The sequence below is a fragment of the Lepidochelys kempii genome, chromosome 2 (genome assembly GCF_965140265.1).
Source record: "Lepidochelys kempii isolate rLepKem1 chromosome 2, rLepKem1.hap2, whole genome shotgun sequence".
Taxonomy (NCBI): domain Eukaryota; kingdom Metazoa; phylum Chordata; order Testudines; family Cheloniidae; genus Lepidochelys; species Lepidochelys kempii.
In genome coordinates, this window is record NC_133257.1 from 227,901,375 (window position 1) to 227,920,868 (window position 19,494).

Genomic DNA, 19,494 nt, shown 5'->3' on the forward strand with positions numbered 1-19,494 from the left:
AATTTTTATTTAAGTAAACATAGATCTAATTTTTTTTCAGAACAAGCTGTAGAACAAAAACATTTTCTAACTTTTACAATCGATAACTTGATAATATTGGTATGCAAACAGAAGACTTTACACTATACTACTATTGCTTTATTTAGTCTTTTATTTTTTCTAATGATTTTTCCATAAGTTTTTTGAAAACAATCTCGTTTCTGTTTATTAATAGGGTGCTTTTCTATGAGAGGAAAATTATGGGTTCTGAAGAGAATACCAAAGAATTGTATAAAATAACCCCTACTCAGCAAGCAATTGCCTCTTGTTGTGGAGCTATTGTTACATCACTCTTGGGTAAGACAAAATATTGATCAAATTTAGCATAAAGTAAATCATAACTCTGTCTTTTGTTTAGACAATTTTAAAAGATCTTTAAACATTTATTTTACATATGTTTATTCTGCTGTGCTATAGCACAATAAAGCCTTTTGACGTGTTCTCTTTCAGCATTACCATTTAAGTATTTTGAACGCACAAATACTTTGGAATCTTTCCAGTCTCTTGACAAAATGTAGTCACTTCCAAAAATGGGAACAATTTTTATTAACTTTTATCATTGTTTCCCCTCCCTTACTCTGTAGTGTCACAGAAAGGTAAATTATTATATCTATAATCATAATGAGGCTAAACAAGTTTTGATTCAGTAATTCCTACTTCTGAATCATGGATGACAGATAAAGGTCTGTGTTGTAAGTGGTCTGTTTACTATGCTAGTCTTCAATCCTGAAAGCACTATGCATGTGAGTAATTTTACACACGAGTCATCCCACTCAGTTCAGTGGGGCTATTCACCTGCACAAGTGTTCGCAGGATCGGGAATTCAGCTATAATGAACTTGAAAATGTATTGGAGAATTTCTTCATTGAGAAAAAGAAATAATTATAATTTTTTAGCAGCAGCATGAGTTAGTGGACAGACCACAAGGCTGGAAAAAAAAAGACAGGAAGCCAACAACTTTCAAACTACTGTCCCAATTCTGACTTGCTGCATAGACTTGAGCATGTTCCAGCTGTATAATGAGGCTAACACCTGTCTTGTAGGAGAGTTGTGGAGATTGATTCATTACTATAAAGTGCTTCAAAGCTGAAAAATATTATAAAAGCTAACAGTGGTGTTTAGTTAGAGGAGTTTTCGGTTGAGTTGGCTGGAGGGAGAATACTATGTGGAAAGTTTCCTTTGTTTCCCCCTCTGATGTGACTTATGTGCACTTTTGTGTGGGTACGTCTTCACTAGCAACATAAAAGTACTGCCGCAGCAGCGCTTTAACGTGGCTGTGTAGTCACGGCACCAGCACTGGGAGAGAGCTCTCCTAGCGCTATTAAAAAAACCACCTCCAAGAGGGAAGTAGCTAATAGCGCTGGGAGTGCAGCTCCCAGTGCTGGTGCACTGTCTACACTGCCACTTTACAGTGCTGAAACTTGCAGCGCCTAGGGAGGTGTTTTTTCACCCCCCTGAGCGAGAAAGTTGCAGCACTGTAAAGTGCCAGTGTAGACAAGCCCTGTGTGTTTTTAATGGCATCCAGAAGTGAGGGGTACTTAGACCCAGTCCTGCAAACAGTTAAGCACATGTGAAAATTTTTGTAAAGTTATGCATTTATTTAAAAATTTACAGAATCAGAGGTGTACTTTCTGACTCTTTGAGATCTCTTTGAGATACTGAAGATATTTGGAGCACTCTTCTTGTTAATCTTTGCTACTGGGTCCACCCCTGACAATTAATGGCACAGCTACTGACAAAAAGTCAGCTATTTCTTCAGTGTCCGTTTTCAAATACATGTAGCTTCTTTAGAGTAAATTGCAAGATTTGGGATTATTTTTATTTTGAGATACTTCTTATTTTTTGCTGACTACTGCTTCACTTCCTGTTTGGAGGCATGGATTGATTGGCTTATGTGCGAGAGGCCATGATTCTGAAGCTTGGTAAAGGAGTGTGTGTGTGTGTGTGTGCGTGTGCTCTGATAGCCTGGGCATTCCTGTATAAGAACTGTTCAAGAGAGACTATCAGGACTGCCCTTGATTGACAGTCAAGGGACAGATGGGATTTGCCAGCGGGAGTCAACTTCTATCATTTTGCAGCGGAGATGGAATGCTGACCTCAGCTATAACTAGGGCTCCCTATATTCAGTGGGACCTGATTCTGCGACAGCAATGCCTAAAGTTCCTCAGCAACCACTGCTGAATTACATGGCAATATCAATTTATTCTATTCCCTCTCCTCCAATACATGCAGCTGCATCTGATAGTTTAAAATACTAATTGGCATATGTTATTTGATTATTTTAAAGGATGAGTTTTTCACTATGCTCTCCCTGAATGCTGCACAGTCCTTGGCTCCTGCGGTCTGCTGCAAAGAACCCAGATCGGAAACTCCTTCCATGTTTTTGTAAGAGAAGGGACCATCTTATGGCCTCCTTTAGCAGCTCATTTCCCTGGACCTTACTAGCTGCACTGTTCTCCACACTGCCCAGCTCATTAGTGTATGCTTCTGGTTCCCCCTCTCCCTGGCTGTAAGATAGATTTCAACTCTGTGTGACTACATGGAGCAGTGCTGATCACGTTCACTGTAATCCAACTGCCACTGCATAATGGAGAAATCTGGAGAGCAAGAGCCAGCTGCTGGCAGGTCCCAACCAGGAGGGAAGATGGAAAACAAAATGTTGGGGTTTCTGCAGCAAAAAAGACAAACTTGAAGCAAAAGTGCGTAATTCCGTAGCATATTTGGGCTTGTGTACACACAGAAACTGCACCAGTATAACTAAATCAGTTTCTAGTTCATTTTAATTGCAGACTCCTTATGTGGACACTCTTTAATCTATTGTATTAAAGTGCCTAGTATTGATTTATTTTAATTTTGTTGGTTAGTGGAAAACAGATAAAGAAAACATATGAGCATCCGTCACTTTGTTGTTGTGCAGAGATCACATGTGACATACTATAGTTTTTTTTCAAATAGAGCCTGAAATAATTAGCAGATGTTGTAGTTTGCAAGTATAAACTTCCATGCTATATTGTTGCTAAATGAATTGCTTCAACTTTAGTATTGTTTTTTTACTTATTGACATGCTGTGGAAAATATTTTAGTTGAGCTGCAGAGGATTTTTTTATTAATTGTGTTTTTGCCCTTTTTCTGCTATATTATGATATATAAAGAAGGCCAAAATAAGATGATGTATGATCTTCCTTGGATTTGCCAGAGGACCTTTTAGGAGTCTCCAACCATGTGTATTATGAACTCTTACACCTTAGCTGACAGGGTGGATGTGTCTGTATCTTTAATAAAACCATCCTCCTCTCCCCGCAACCTTCCATGTACGTTAAGAATTGTAATTATATTAGATATTACATTTCTTGTTTAGCAAATAGTCTCACTAAAGATCCCTTACCTCTTAGTTGTTCTGCTTTCAGGCCTTGTCTACATTGAGGAACTGTTAACCAACGGGGATCTTTTTTTTTTTTGTAAATTTCTCAACATAGATATGACCTGGGTCTCCTCAGATGTCATATTTGACTACTCCTCCAGTCACTGTAGCTTTTAGCATAGACAAACTTTAATTTCTAAAGTGAAAAGAGAGCTGATTTTTAACAAAAAAGCCAGTCCCCCATGCATGTAAAGAAGCAGAGGAGAGCACAAGTCAACTTTTTTTACTTTGCAGATTGCCATTAAAATCAATTAAGGAAATAGATATGTATACACTAGCACACTGTGGGTACTATGTTGCTCTGATAATATGGACAATTGCTTAATTGGCATGCACTGTTTCTACTGTGGTATGCCATTTAAATGATTCTGCTGTGCGGTTTTATACAGATTCAACAGTACAGCTTAATGGCACACACCTCTTTGATTAGGTTTTGAATAATCCCCGTGCTCTTCTAAACATTTTATGTCAGTCTGTCTGGAGGAAATTAAAAGACAAAGGGATAGCTGGTCACCTACAAGCCACATAGGATATTAGCTATTCTTAGTCCAGCAAAACATCTGTTAAACAGCCTCTCTGTTTTCTCTAGCTGATACCTTGTGTGACATTCTGTACCTTGGAGGAGCACCTGTAAACCCCATGTTCTTCATTTAGATATATTTGTGATCTTGCGTATAAAGCATGCCATGTAAGGTATCAGTGGAAAGCTTATGATTTGCTGAAACCCACTGTTCTAAATATGGATATCATTAATGCATATGAAGTTATGAGAATGTGCTGTATGGTTGTCACTAAAATGTGCTGTGGGTTTGGGGAGTGCTCAGATACTAGCTTTCCAGAGATAATGACAAGGGAACAGGTAACCAAGGCCCTGGTGGATTGTGAACAGACATTATCACCCATTGACCAGCAGAGGAGTTACAATTCAACGACTCACTCACAGGAGACACACCAGGGTATTGCTTCACCTTGGGACTCAGCAATACCTACTAGACATGCCTGGACTTGTGTTCTCCAAGCACATGGACTAAGGGTATAAAACAGAACACAGGAGCCTACTGCCTGGCCTTTCTCATTCCCTCACCTATGCTGCAAGCAACCAGGACACTCAGAAGACTGAAGACTCCCATAGAGGGGACTGACCCAGGTTTCAAGGGTGTATTATGGAGTGCAATATTCAGTGGGGGTGAGGAAAAACTGTTTCATCTAAATGTTGCCCAGTCTAATAGGGTTGAGAGTTTAGACTCTGTGCTTTTATTTTGGTAACTAACTCTAACTTTTCACTTACAATCTATCTTTTGTAGTCAATAAATTTGTTTAACTGTTTATTTTTACCAGTGAGTTTGCCTGAAGTGTTTGGTAAGGGTGGTTGCTCAGGTTTAGAAAGGCTGGTCTATATCCACTTTCCATCAATGAAGTAGTGAACCAATTAATACATTTGCACGGTTTGTCTTGAGCAGTGCAAGATGGTATATTCCTGAGGTACAAGGCTGGGAACTGTGGAGGATTTGGCTGGTGCCTTTCTCTGTGTGATTCATGAGTGGCTCTGGATACATTCATGCAATCTAGCTGGGTGTGGGGCTCCACATGCGGTTGTGCTGAGTGATAGCAGCACCTGGAGGGACTTGCTGCTTGTCACTAGCAAAGCATTGTGAAAGACCACCTAAGCTTCAGAGTTAAGGGGGCACAGCGGTCCCACAGTCCCAGGCTGCACCCCAGGGATCCAGTCACACCTTGCAAAATGATTATTTTCTTTTTCTGAGAAATAATTATTGTAGTAGTTGTGGAAGCTCATGACATTGCATCAGAATTGATGTGCTGCTACTCTTCCAGGGCTTGCAATGTGTTCCTAAGGAGGAAATAATACATCTAAAATGTATACATCAAAAAGTCATGTGATTCTTTTTTGGTTTGTTTTAGTGACACCTTTTGATGTTGTCAAAATTCGACTGCAAGCCCAAAGCAATTCATTTGCTAATGGTAAATATACAGGTTTTTAAATAATTAAAGTAATCTGATATCTTTATAAATACTTTCCATCTTAATAATTTTCTCCAAATCTATTTTAAGTGTACTTCTACTCTGAAAAATGAGGATGTAAGGTTCTGTGTTTGTCTCAATGGCTTTAGTTCGAATTTGCTTATTTTTTTAAAGAAAAGATTCCCATCCCTTCTTGCCCCAACTTTCAGCCCTGCAGACTCAACTAGGACCAGAAAGTCCAACTGTGTGTTCTTTCTGACTTGTATGTCATCTCTAGTAGTAATGTTTTTGAGGTCCAAATTCTGCCCTCAGGTACAACTCTGCAACTCCAGTATTGTTATTGTTGTACAGATGTAACTGAAAGCAAAACTTGATCTTGAAGTTTGAACTAGGGTTAACAACCCTCCCAGTTTTGCCAGGAAGTCTCCCGGAATCAGGCTCTATCTCCTGGAGGTTACTGAAGCCAAACTGGGAGATTTTAGGCCTCTAAAAGTCTGGCGGCGCAGCAGGGCTAAGGCAGGCTCCTTACCTGCCCTGGCCCCACGCCACTCCCAGAAGTGGCTGGCACGTCACTGCGGCCCCTGAGGCGGCGGGGGGTCTCTGCATGCTGCTCCTGCCCCGAGTGCTGACTCCGCAGCTCCTATTGGCTGGGAACAGTGGTCAATGGGAGCTGCGGGGCAATGCCTGGAGGCAGGGGCAGCGCGCGGAGCCTCCTGCCCCCCTCTCCAGGGGCCACAGGGACGTGCTGGCTGCTTCCAGGAGCAACGCTGGCCCAGGGCAGCAAGAAGCCTGCCTTAGCCCTGCTGTGCTGCTGACCAGGAGCTACCCGAGGTAAGCGCCGCCTGCCCAGAGTCTGAACCACTCACCTTCTTCCGCACCCCAGCCCTGAACCCCCTCCTGCACCCAAACTCCTTCCCAGAGCCAGCAGCCCTGCCACACCCCAATCCGCTGTCCCAGCCCTGAGCTCCCTCCCACAGCCTTCACCCTGCCTCCCCCCCACCCCAACCCCCTGCCCCAGCCCTGAGCCTCCTCCAGCACCCAAACTCCCTCCGAGAACTTGCACCCCATCCTGCACCCCAACATCCTGCCCCAGGCTCAGCCTGAAGCCCCCTCCCACACCTCAACCCCCTGCCCCAGCCCTGAGCCTCCTCCAGCACCCAAACTCCCTCCCAGAACTTGCACCCCGTCCTGCACCCCAACATCATGCCCCAGGCTCTGCCTGAAGCCCCCTCCCACACCTCAACCCCGTGCCCCAGCCTGGTGAAAGTGAGTGAGGGTAGGGGAGAGTGGGCAGGGCCTCAGGGGCGGGGCAAGGTTGTTTGAGTTTGTGTGGTTAGTGTGTGATTGGCAACCCTAGTTTGAATTTACTTGACAATTATGTTGATGCTGAGCCAGAGAAAATTCTAGTTCTCTCTTTTATAGCTGTGTTGACTCTATGATGTCAATAGGAGTAAAAAAAGTAGCAAAAACTTATTTTAGTTAATTGAGTGTCCAGGGAGGTTGAAGTGTTCTTACTTAATTTCAGACCTAAAAGTCGCAATACTTCAATTAAAAAGCTTCAAAAACAGACTCCAATGATTAACTGCAGAAGTGGAATTAATTTCTGGACACCATTAAATTAGGCTTGAATAAAGACTGGGAGTGGATTGGTCATTACACAAAGTAAAAACTATTTCCCCATGCTAATTTTTCCCCTACTGTTATTCACACCTTCTTGTCAACTGTTTGAAATGGGCCATCCTGATTATCACTACAAAAGTTTTTTTCTCCTGCTGATAATAGCCCACCTTAATTGATTAGTCTCGTTAGAGTTGGTATGGGAACCCCATTTTTTTCATGTTCTCTGTATAGATTATCTTCCCACTGTATTTTCCACTGCATGCATTTGATGAAGTGGGTTTTAGCCCATGAAAGCTTATGCCCAATTAAATTTGTTAGTCTCTAAGGTGCCACAAGTACTCCTCGTTCTTTTTGCTGATACAGACTAACATGGCTACCACTCTGAATTAGATATAACTGAGTACACCCAGGAAGATCTCTTATGTAAGAAGGTGCCGTTTTTACATAGTCACTCTTCTGACTGCATCAGTATTTTGACTATGAAGAGCACAGGAGCATTGCAAAACTATATACAGTCGAGTAAGGAGAAATAGACATCAATATATTTCAGTTAAATATTCCTACAAGAGATTTATTATTATAAAACCATGATTACTGAAATCCTAATTCAATAGTAAAGCCCATCTCCAGAGTTTGAGGAGAATTTTGAAAAGGAGCAATAATTCTTATTTGGTCACTTGTGTGAACAGAAAGCTAAAATGATATGTTGTGGTCTTACACTTCTGTCAAAGATGTACCAATTTATTCTTGCTATTTACTTATATATAATTAACAAAGGAGAGAGAGAGCAAGAAAAGAAATGAGATGGTGATCAAAATACGTAAGTCCCTGCTCTGCCACAGACTTCCTGTGTCACCTTGGGCAAAGTCATTTAAATTCCCTGTGCCTCAGTTTGCCATTGGTAAAATGGGGATAATAGTACCTACCTCAGAGGGTAGATGGTATAAATGAAATCTGATTTAATTATATCCAAATCCTTTCCTGTTTTCTTGTTCCTTCAACAGCCACTAATGTAGCACCAGCTCCATTAATTCTTAACTCTAGGTTTTGGAGTCTGGGTAAGCAATTTCATTTAGTCTAGCTGAGATGTGTTTGGTAGGTGTTTTTGCTGCTCTCCTCCCTTTCCCTTTTTAATACCAGCCTTTATTGGCTTTCCAAGTTTATTCTGCCCCAGTTGTCAGACCAGCATATTTGTTTCCTATATGATTGATTTAGAAATGCTATTGAATGGTAAACATATTGCAGGAGTTAACTGTTTCCTTATATGTAACTTTTTATTAGGAAAATGTTTTGTATACTCCAATGGCCTTATGGATCATGTATATGTCTGTGAGGATCAGAACAGCAAACCCTGGTATAAGAAACCTGGCCATTTCAGAGGGATGTTGGTAAGGAAGTTATATTTATAATACTAAGTATATTGGGAATGTGTTAAAGATAAACACTGATATTCTACCAATTAAACCTCTTAAGGAGTTCATGTACTTTCCAGTGTTGTTTGAGAGGGATTTCATATTGCAAGACAATATCACTAGGAGTGTACATACTTTGACAGTGCAGATTTTATAGAAGATTTATCAACATGTTTAAATATAGCAAGTATCTCATAAGATTTGTTTTTCTTTCTGACACACTATTTACTGTAAAAGAGTAAGGTTCAGATCCATGCAGATCAGATTGCAGGGTTGGTTTTTGCACTTTCGTTAATCAGCATGCAGGACCTAAGCTAAAACCTTAAATGTAGACACAAAACAGTACTTAGTAGCTCCCATATTATTCCTTTTCCTTTTTTTTTAAATTGGAACTTCAACTCTAGGAAGAATGGATGAATGCTGAGCTTATTATTTTTGTGTGTCCAGTTTTGTGCTGATTTCCAAGCATAATGGCTCCTGCAGGGCCTTGCCTTATCCAGTCAATGCACATCTGACAAGATCTTCTGGGTAGCTAATGGTATACTGCGCATATGTGCATATGCAGAATACCATTCCTTCACTTTAAATTATGGTAAAAAGTTCTAAAAATCATAAGTGTCTGCACCAAAACTAGAACCAGGTCTGTTGGTTCCACCCACAATTCCTAAGCCACTATTCTGAGTTCCATTTTATTTTAGTTACTTTTATCTGTTTATAAAACATACAATTATTAATAGTTATCCAAAGTGTTTGAGAAGCGATCTGTCTTTTTTTCTCTCTCACACACATTCACCTAGAACAATCATAGACTAATTAAGACAAAGGAGAGATGGAAAGGGAAGCCACAACTTCTTCCTGCCAAGATACTGACCCACTGATCTTCCCTCCCCAGTCTGAAATACATGCATAATAATAATTATCTGTACTTACTGTACTATTCTATCTGCAGATCTTTCAGAATTTTACTGAGTTATATATGCATTATTAGCCCAATTTAAAGGTTGTCCTAGTTAAGTACAGGGGTGAAATCCTGGCTCGATTGAAGTCAATGGGACCAGGATTTCACCAGGTGATTTGAAGCAATTTTGTAGAAGAGACACTAGAATCTAGAAATTAAAGCACAGGACTCCACTTCAGCCACCAGATTTCTTTTCTTAACTCTTTTGTGTAAACTTACTACATAATAGAGGTATTCAAGAATTTTCTAAATTTCAGTGAGCTTTTTTGCAATTTTTAAAAATTATTCATGAAAAGTATTGGGGGATTTTTTTACGAGCTTTTCATGTGATTGAAGTTTTTTGAAAATTTCAATGAATGTTCACAAAATAGATTTTTTTCCCACAAATATTTGTCTGCATTTTTTCAATCAACTCCACTGTATAATCTTTAGTAAGTCACTTAAATTCTGTTTGTTTGGTAAATGATCTTATGCACATTTCTCCATTGGCATTTTGGTGGGGAATACAAGAGGAGGATTAATTTTACCAGATTCTGGAGTTTTCTTTTACTTTTGGAAAGTAGTTATGGACAATTGAGGCTAATTAAACTGTCCTTTATTACCATATAATTGAGTGTCTAATTTTCAAGAAATTGCAGTTTTTTAAAAAAATATTTTAATATTTTTGCCCTTGAAAGCCTCTTGCATGAACTAACATCAAATTCTGTTAACATAGCATGTAACTAATAAGATGCATGTTTTCCCTGTTCAGTCATTACTTTTTGTTGCATCCCTTCTCGCGTCCTTCCTCTGTACTGTTTTAGACTGCAAATTCTTTGGAGCAAGTTTGTAAAGTGTCCAGCATACTTTGGGCCCTGTGTAAACATTAATTATCTTGCTGGAATCACATCACAACAAAAAGTATATTAATTAGGGGAACAAACGTTTGGCTAGATCCTCAGGTAGGGTAAATCAGCTAATGGAACTGTGCCAATTTTCCTCCCTTGAGGAAGTGGTTCTTTATATTTAATGGTATAACAAACAAAGGGCATATATTCAAATGCAGTACAGGTAGGTAGTGACAGAAAATCATCATCCTATAATGATTGGTGACCAATCTGAAAGTAGATAGTAGTCCACATAGTTTCTATCGATGGTGTCTACATCACCATAAAACCCCATCCTAATTGGCCAAGCATAATATTCATTTTTGCTGTTAGAGGTCAAGTACTAACTAAGCATGGAGAGTGAATTATCTTCTTATACTTGGAGGTAGTTCTTTCAGGTGACAGTAGAGGTGTGTGGGTGGGATAGTTTGGGGAAGCTTTCACAGTTGCTGCCTGTGCTGTACCTGTTTTGAAAGTAATTTGTTCCCAGTCATATCCATCAAGCTTCTTTGATGGCTACTGATGTTATAAACTAAGGTCCTGATCCTGCAAATATTTATGTACAATGCTTAACTTTATACATGTGAATATTCTGATTGATACCAATGGAGGAACTAGTACTTAAAGTTAATTATGTGTGTAAGTATTTACATGATTGGGGTGTTAGTGTGACAAACCATTTTTAGTGTACTACTTTCTCCTGCAGTGTATTTTTAATTCCATCTCCTGCCCACCAACATAATTGTTACATGAATTGGAAGTTAAATAACTAACTAATGATCTGCATTTGGTTATTATTTTAGGATGCGTTTGTGAAAATTATTAAAATAGAGGGTATTAAATCACTATGGAGTGGACTTCCTCCAACGCTGTAAGTTACAATTTCATATATTCCATAACATGTTTTAAAGGGTGGTTATACTTCATTATTTTGACCAATGAGTATGCTTATTCCTAAGTGTTTAATTTTAGACAATTTACAAGTTTCCCAAGTTAACTTATCAGTTACATCTGGAAACCTTCAGAGGCAAGACTATAACTTCAGCCAGACAATGAGATTTCTCCATCCAGCCTCTTTGATGCATCCTCAGTAGCTGTGCAGAGACATCAAACCTTTGACTACCAGTCTTATGCTAATACCTTTCATACTTCCAAGTGCAATATCATTGTTCCCTCTTTGTCAGGTGGTTTTTTGAGAGCATCATATCATCCTGGCAAGAACAGGAATTAAGGCCCAGATCCATAAAGGTATTTAAAGTTCCTAACTTCCATTGAAATCAGTGGAATTTAAGGGCTCAAATATCTTTTGGGATCTGGGCTCAAGAGCTCTATCTGCAGAGTACCAATACTGCATTTTTCATGCCAAGAAAGTGGCTATCAGGGCAAACCTATCATTATTCCTTAAAGCAAACTCCATAACCCATAAATCACAGAACATAGTGCTACAATCTTCTTGACCCAAGCAAAAGCACTAAGTATGCCTTCAGTGCCCATCCAGCACTATAACTATATAAAGACAAAAGTGAAGCTCTGATGAGATAAAGCTTGTTACTTGTGGTCTAGCACCTGGCTATTTCAAGGCTTTAAGGTCATAAGTATCTGAGCCCTGGTCTACACTAGGACTTTAGGTCGAATTTAGCAGCATTAAATCGATGTAAACCTGCACCTGTCCACACGATGAAGCCCTTTATTTCGACTTAAAGGGCTCTTAAAATCGATTTCCTTACTCCACCCCTGATAAGTGGATTAGCGCTTAAATCGGCCTTGCCAGGTCGAATTTGGGGTACTGTGGACACAATTCGACGGTATTGGCCTCCGTGAGCTATCCCAGAGTGCTCCATTGTGACTGCTCTGGACAGCACTCTCAACTCAGATGCACGATTGTTTGCCGTTGCTCTGACGCAGGGAGGGGCGACTGACGACACGGCTTACAGGGTTGGCTCACAGGGAGCTAAAATCAACAAAGGGGATGGCTTTACATCAAGGAGTATTTCAGGCAGGACTTCACGGAGGGTTCCAATAAGAAATGGTGCACCTAAGTTATTGTTCTTATTGGAACAAGGAGGTTAGTCTGGCCTCTGATTGATACATGGCTAGATTTACCTCGCTGCACCTTCTCTGTGAGTGACTGCAGTGTAACCTAGAGGAATGAGTCCCCTAGACGGGGGGCGGGGTGGGGGGGGTTGCAAATAAATACAAAACAAATCTGGTCTATTTCTTGTTTTGACCCACTCCATCTATCTTTTACATCTTTGGCTGGCAGCAGATGGTGCAGAAGGACTGCATGCCATCCACATCTCATGGCTGCTCAGCAGAAGATGGTACAATAGGACTGTTAGCCATCCTCATCTCTTGCCTGCCCAGCAGAAGATGGTGCAATAGGACTGCTAGCAATCCGTATCACCTGCCTGCTCACCATAAGATGGTTCAATAGGACTGATTGTAGGACTAAAGAGAATGACTTGATCAAGTCACTCCAAATTTAGTCCCTGCGCCCATGTCTGCCCAGGCGCTCCTGATCGTCCTCACACAGGCGACCAGGAGCACCTCGGACATGACGATGACGGCTACCAGTCCTATTGCACCGTCTGCTGCCACAAGGCAATGGGTTGCTGCTGCTGTGTAGCAATGCAGTACCACATCTGCCAGCACCCAGGAGACATAAGGTGACAGTGAGCTGAGCGGGCTCCATACTTGCCGTGGTATGGCGTCTGCACAGGTAACTCAGGAAAAAAGGCGCGAAATGATTGTCTGCCCTTGCTTTCACAGAGGGAGGGAGGGAATGGGGGCCTGACAGTATGTACCCAGAACCACCCACAACAATGTTTTAGCCCCATCAGGCATTGGGATCTCAACCCAGAATTCCAATGGGCAGCAGAGACTGCGGGAACTGTGGGATAGCTACCCACAGTGCAACGCTCCAGAAGTCAACTCTAGCCTCGGTACTGTGGAAGCGCTCCGCCGAGTTAATGCACTTAGAGCATTTTCTGTGGGGACACACACACTCGAATATATAAAACCGATTTCTAAAAAACCGGCTTCTATAAATTCGACCTAATTTCATAGTGTAGACATACCCTAAGTGGATCAGGTAATATATACCTAAGCCAGGCAAGACAAAAAGTTATTCTTCAGCACTCAGGCTACACTTCCTAGGAATAGAAATGGCCTCTTGGGTGGAGGCATACATTGCTTAGGAAGGAATCTGCACTGTTGCCTAATTGTTCTCCATGCATTTCTTCAGTAAATATATCAAAGCTGATTTGTAAGCCTCATCCAGTGTTGTTTTAGGGACAATGGTGTTGCATGATATAGTAACTCAGGAAAAAGACTCTATGCGTATTTATTTCAAATTCTGTTTTATGTTAGGCTAAGTTGTTTTACCTACTTACACACTGATGATAAAATCCAACTGTAGGATCTGTGGTCCTTATTATGCTAAAGAATAGGAAAATTTAGATGCGCTTACCCCAACATTTTCATTCTTCAAGAAGTAAGATCCACAAATGTGACCCATGCTGGATAAGATAAAAGAATCACTGTCCAGTAGCTAAGTGAGTGACAAATCTCAGTTTAGTAAATAGAGCCCAGATCCACAAAGGGACTTAGTCATTGTGACACTGAGAGTTGTGGCACCTAAAAGTTAGAAAATCTGAGCAACACTGTGATCTACAAAGTCTGAGTTAGGCACCTTGGCTCCCTGTACAATGAATGGGGACAGATAGTGATCCATAAAGCTAGCTTGATAGGCAGGGGAGTTGCCTAAGCTAGCCAATGGGAGATGCAAAGGAGAGGGGCATGTGCTTATCCCCAAACCTGTCATGGAGATAATGCTTAAGTCCAGGCATAAATAAACCTGCCTATATAGCATGATCTTGCCCCCTTCCATACCGTCCAGCAGAGGGGATCTTACGGTATATCTACACTGTAGTAAAATACCCACAGCTGGCCTGTGTTAGGTGGCTTGGGCTAAGGTCTATAAAATTGCAGTGTAGACCAGTGCTACTCAAAGTGGTGGTCCGCGGATCGGTCAGCTGCACACACATTGAAAAAAAAAAACATTGCTGGTCCCCCACATCAGATAGCTTGAGAAGCACTGGTGTAGACGATCTGGTTTGGGAGCCCGAGCCCAACTCCCGAACGTCTACACTGCTGTCTTATAGCCCTGAAGCCCAAGCCATGTGAGCCTGAGCCAACTGACACCAGCCAGCTGTGGGTGTTTTATTGCAATGTAGATATACCTTTAGAGTCCCAGTGCATGGATTTAGAATTTTCTTCTGAATTTCAAATGTCCTTGTTGCAGCAGATAGTGCTTACCTTTAACCTAGGCAGTAGTATATTTACTATTTGGGAGGAAAAACTAATTGGGGTTATGTTTTTCACCCTAACATGCACGAACATAAGATTCGATTTGGTAAGAAATTGATTATTAGATAAATGTTGTTTGTCATAATCATTAAAGGCCAGATTGTGCCACCCTTGTCCGTATTGAGTAGTACCTTTACAGCATGAATAAGGGTGGCCCAAACTATCAGACTTGAAAGAAATTGTATGCATTGATAAGACCTCAGAGTAACCTATCAAGGCAGATTATGAAAATAATTGAGTTCAAGAAGAACCCAGTATGCATGTATGTTTACCACACAGTTGGTTAATGGAGATTTGGTAGACATTTGTGAATTGCAAGAGATGGACATGATGAGTTTTTTCCTTCATCCATAACACAGTTGAAATGCTTATCCTTTTTATTTACTCTCCCCCCTCCCCCCAAAAATCTATACTTGATAACTGATCTAAATTATGTTGGAGTCATCTGGTTTTCTTTGTGACAATTGATAGACTTCCTTTGTTTTTGTATTTTAGAATAATGGCAGTTCCAAGTACAGTAATTTATTTTACCAGCTACGATCAACTGAGTGAAGTTTTGATATCTAAACTAGGAAAAGACAATGACCACATTCCAGTTCTTGCAGGCTCCATAAGCAGATGTGAGTCATAAATTATCTGCATGTTATGGCATTTTCTTTAGTATTCCTTTTCCAGCTATTTTATATATTAAGGCAAATTTGCTATCATTCCAAACTCAATAGTCCTTCTCCCCTTGTGTCAGAATGTTTCACCATCACCTACTTAAGTGGACCAGAAGGGAACCAAGGCTCTCCATCTCTTCTGGGTTCCAGTCTAGGGACCCTGTTGTGAGCAGCTAAGGTCTGCTGCTTCAGGCTTCTTGTTACTTTTGTGGATTTCTGTTAGGCTTTTTCCCACAGTGCCTCCCTGGGCTGACTGTAGCTCTACCTCTTTCTAGGCCTTTCATCCATTTTAGTAACCAGAGAGGGACTACAGTCTTTTCGTGGCCACCCTCTTCTTAGCTGGGCTTTCTCCCTTTATGCACACCACCCAACTCCTTCCCCAGCTGGGTTTCACCTTTAGTTGGACCTGGCCCACCCTCCAGGTGCAACCAGATTTACTAATTACTCTCTGTCTCTAGTTAACTGTTTCATTACCTGTCTATGGTGCTACCCCATCATATGCTGCTAAAGACAAATTAATTTCATTCTCATTCGTTGTCTAATAAACAATAAATAACACTGATCACACTCTACTTTAAAGATTACTAGCAAAGGAAAAATAATTTGAACTTATGCACCTTTTTGCTTCTTTATGATATATAAAGAGCTAGACTTTTTTTTAAACTTTTTTTCTGCATATTTCTACACAAGAAATGCTCTCTCTTTGTTTTCCTAGGAGTCCTTAGGGACACTGCAGAACTGGTAGGATTGGGCTGTGACAGATATAGAACATGGTAGCTGATTGAGAGGGTACTGAATTTTTATTAAAATTGTTTAAAGATCTTTGATTGTCAAACAAACATCCTGTAAACAATTGGGAGACAACATATTGGACTTGATCGTCGCAGTAGTTGGAGTCAGTGAGTTAACCTCTCCCTATATTTACTAGCAGAGTTCCTCAAGGTCAGTCTTGGGACCGATCTTCTAAAATATTTTTATTAATGACTTTGGCACAAAGAGTACTAGTGTACTAATGAAATTTGCTGATGATACAAAATTGGGAGGAGATACAGAGGAGAATCGAAATAGAGGAACGTTTGGATGACCATGAAGACTGGAGTGACAGAAATGAAATGAAATTCAATAATACACAGTGCTAGGTCATGCACTTAAGGGCTAATAATAAGAATTTCTGCTACCGCTGGGTGCTCATTAGTTGGAAGTGACAAAACAGGAGGGAGACCTGGGTGTGTGGGTTTGATCACAAGATGACTGTAAGCCACGAATGTGATGTGGCTATGAAAAAGGCAAATACAATCCTAGGATATGTTAGGCAAGGCATTTCCAGTAGATGTAGAGAAGTATTAATGCCATTGTAAAGGGCACTGATAAGACCTCATTTGGAATACTGTGTACAGTTCTGGTCACCCATGTTCAAGAAAGATGACTTTAAACTGGAACAGGTGCAGAGAAGAGCTACTAGGATAATCAGGGGAATGGAGGGCTTATATTATGAGAGGATACTGGATGAGCTTTCCAGACTACTGTACCCCTTTCAGGAATCTGAATTGTCTCGCGGATCCCCAAGTTACACCTCACTTAAAATCTGCTTGCTTACAAAATCAGACATAAAAATGTCACAGCACACTATTACTGAAAAATTGCTTAGTTTCTCATTTTTACCATATGATTATAAAATAAATCAATTGGAATATAAATATTGTACTTATATTTCAGTATAAAGTATATAGAGTAGTATAAACAAGTAATTATCTGAATGAAATGTTAGTTATATTGACTTCTCTAGAGCTTTTTATGTACCCTGTTGTAAAACTAGGTAAATATCTAGATGAGTTGATGTACTTCCTGGAAAACCTCTGCGTACCCCCAGAGGTACGCATTCCCTGGTTGAGAGTCACTGTGATAGAGGGTATGATTGCTGTCTATAAATTCATTAGGGAGGTAAAGATCAGGAAGAGTGAATAATTATTTAAGCTAAAGGACAATGTTTACGCAAGAACAAATGGTATAAACTGGCCAGGAACAAATTCAGTCTGGAAATTAGAAGAAGGTTTGTAACCATGACAGTAGGGTAAGGTTTTGAAACCACTTCCCAATAAGATTTGTGGGAATGAACAACTCAATTAGTTTTAAGAGAGAGCTGGTCCAATTTATGACTGTAATTCTATGATGGGGTTGCTTGTGGTGATAGGGAGGAGGGCTCAACAGCCCTAGGGCTCGCTTCCGGATTATGTGTCTTATGTTCTTAAAAGATCATGCTTCAAGGTTTCAGCCAGGAATCTGCAGGGGTCAGGAAGGGATTTCTTTAGTCCATGGTTCACCCATATAGTCTGGGAGGGTTTCTTTTGTTTTTTAATTTCTTTCCTCTGAAGCATCTGGGATGGCTATGTCTGGACATTGGATAGGGACAGCCAGTGCTGTGAGGTGGTAATGAGCATTCTGTCTCTCAGGTGCATGGCTGGCTAGTTCTTGCTCACGTGCTCAGGGTAACTGATCACAATGTGTGGGGTTAGAAAGGAATTTCTCCCATGTCAGATTGGCAGTGACCTTGGAATGTTTTTGTTTGTTTTTTCCTTTGCAGCATGTCAGTGTGGATCACATGCCAGGATTGTTTGGGTGTATCTCATTTAATAATTTCCCTGTCCCTGCGGGGGCCTCAGGCATTGGTGCATCTTGGTCCTTACTGTTCTCTGCCTGTGGCACATAAGCTAGTTTCCTGTGGGCTGTAATATTTTGGTCTAATTTCAGTTGTTGGGTTTAGTGTGCAGATGTTAGGTTGTTGGTGGCCTGTGATGTACAAGAGGTCAGACTAGATGATCTGGTGGTCCCTTCTAGCCTTAAGTCTGTGAAATATCCTTATCAGCTTGGATGATAGTGTAATGGCTTGTTTGTTAATGAGTCCCCACTCTGTGCTCTTTCAGTTAAGGGGTGAGAGAACTCTCAGTATACATATCTGAGATCCGAGTCTTCCAACAAATGGAACGCCAGACTTGATATTCCTTATATTTCTAAAGGCAACAAAACAAATAGAAAAGGTATTTAAAATTAAGCTGTCTTTTATACACCACAAAGAAGCAAAAGGGGGGAAAAAAGGCAGGCCCATGTTTTCCCTATTGCAAGTCACCTTTAAGTAAGATTTAAGATTAATGAAAGAATTGACATTTTAAAAATCAGGTTTATTTATAGAAATACATTTAAACCCATTTGGACCTTGAATTAGGCCTTTGGATCAAGTGTATGATCAAGTTATTCTCACCAGGAAGGAAGGTTGTACAACAGAAATTATTTAGGCCTGGTCCACACGTAAAACTTGTGCCAGCATATCTATGTCAATCGAATGTGATTCCCCCCACCCCCGCAACATACTTTTGTTCGGGGAACTGGTATAAGTTATACTGGCAAAAGAATTATTCTGTTGGTATAAGCTATTCTTTACTAGGACTGTGTGCCATTATTAAATATATCAGTAAACCTTTTCTAGCATAGACAAGGTGTTAGGCAACAATTGTGGGAGAGTTAGGGCTTGTCTTTGTGAAGACTTAGGCCATGTCTACAGTTCAATCTTTGGTTGACACAAGTTACAAAGGCATGCAATCACCAAAATTAGTATATCCTTCATGCTCCTGCATACTTGGTTTCTTGCAGTGCTACACGTACTGACCAGGGGTGGTCGTGTTTATGCAAAGTGCAGTGCACCACAAGTAGTTATCCCAGCCTGCCATACGCCACCATCTGGCTCAGTGCCTTTTGGAAAATGGTAGCAATGTATTATAGGGAAGAAATGAGTGGTAGAGACCTCTGGGAGCTAAGGATCAAGTTCCCATCGAGCAACTTGGTCCATCCATATCCCATATTTTTGTGTGTGCATTTTTTAAAAACCTGCCAACCTGTGTGGCACTTTTCAGCAGGGTGAATACAAATGAATTATTCTTTTTGAAAGTATCAAAAAAATTGATTTTTTTTATTTAAATCGAGATTTTTTTCCTTTTGTTGTTTAAATTATAATTGTTTCTTTTTAAAAATAAACTTGTTTAAAATGAAATCTGAATTGTTAAGGCCTAAATTTATTATTATCTCTTAAAACATTTGCATAAAAAATAAATATGCGGAATCCATGAGCCTCTATCAAAATCTTTGTGTTAAAGGCTGCTTTTCTATATAAAGAAAG

The 19,494-nt window shown here is 40.4% G+C and overlaps 1 protein-coding gene across 5 annotated transcripts in view; it reads left to right on the forward strand.

Moving 5' to 3' along the window:
- The window catches only part of SLC25A40 (solute carrier family 25 member 40), a 79,666-nt gene that overhangs the window by 11,882 nt on the left and 48,290 nt on the right, over positions 1-19,494 (forward strand). For 4 of the 5 annotated variants that reach the window (XM_073334076.1, XM_073334075.1, XM_073334077.1 and 1 more), the window contains 5 exons: positions 215-336; positions 5,381-5,440; positions 8,342-8,448; positions 11,100-11,167; positions 15,160-15,284. In XM_073334076.1, the coding sequence (XP_073190177.1) occupies positions 215-336; positions 5,381-5,440; positions 8,342-8,448; positions 11,100-11,167; positions 15,160-15,284 (482 nt within the window). The remainder of the gene's footprint in view (positions 1-214; positions 337-5,380; positions 5,441-8,341; positions 8,449-11,099; positions 11,168-15,159; positions 15,285-19,494) is intronic. The other variant, XM_073334079.1, reaches the window with a different exon arrangement.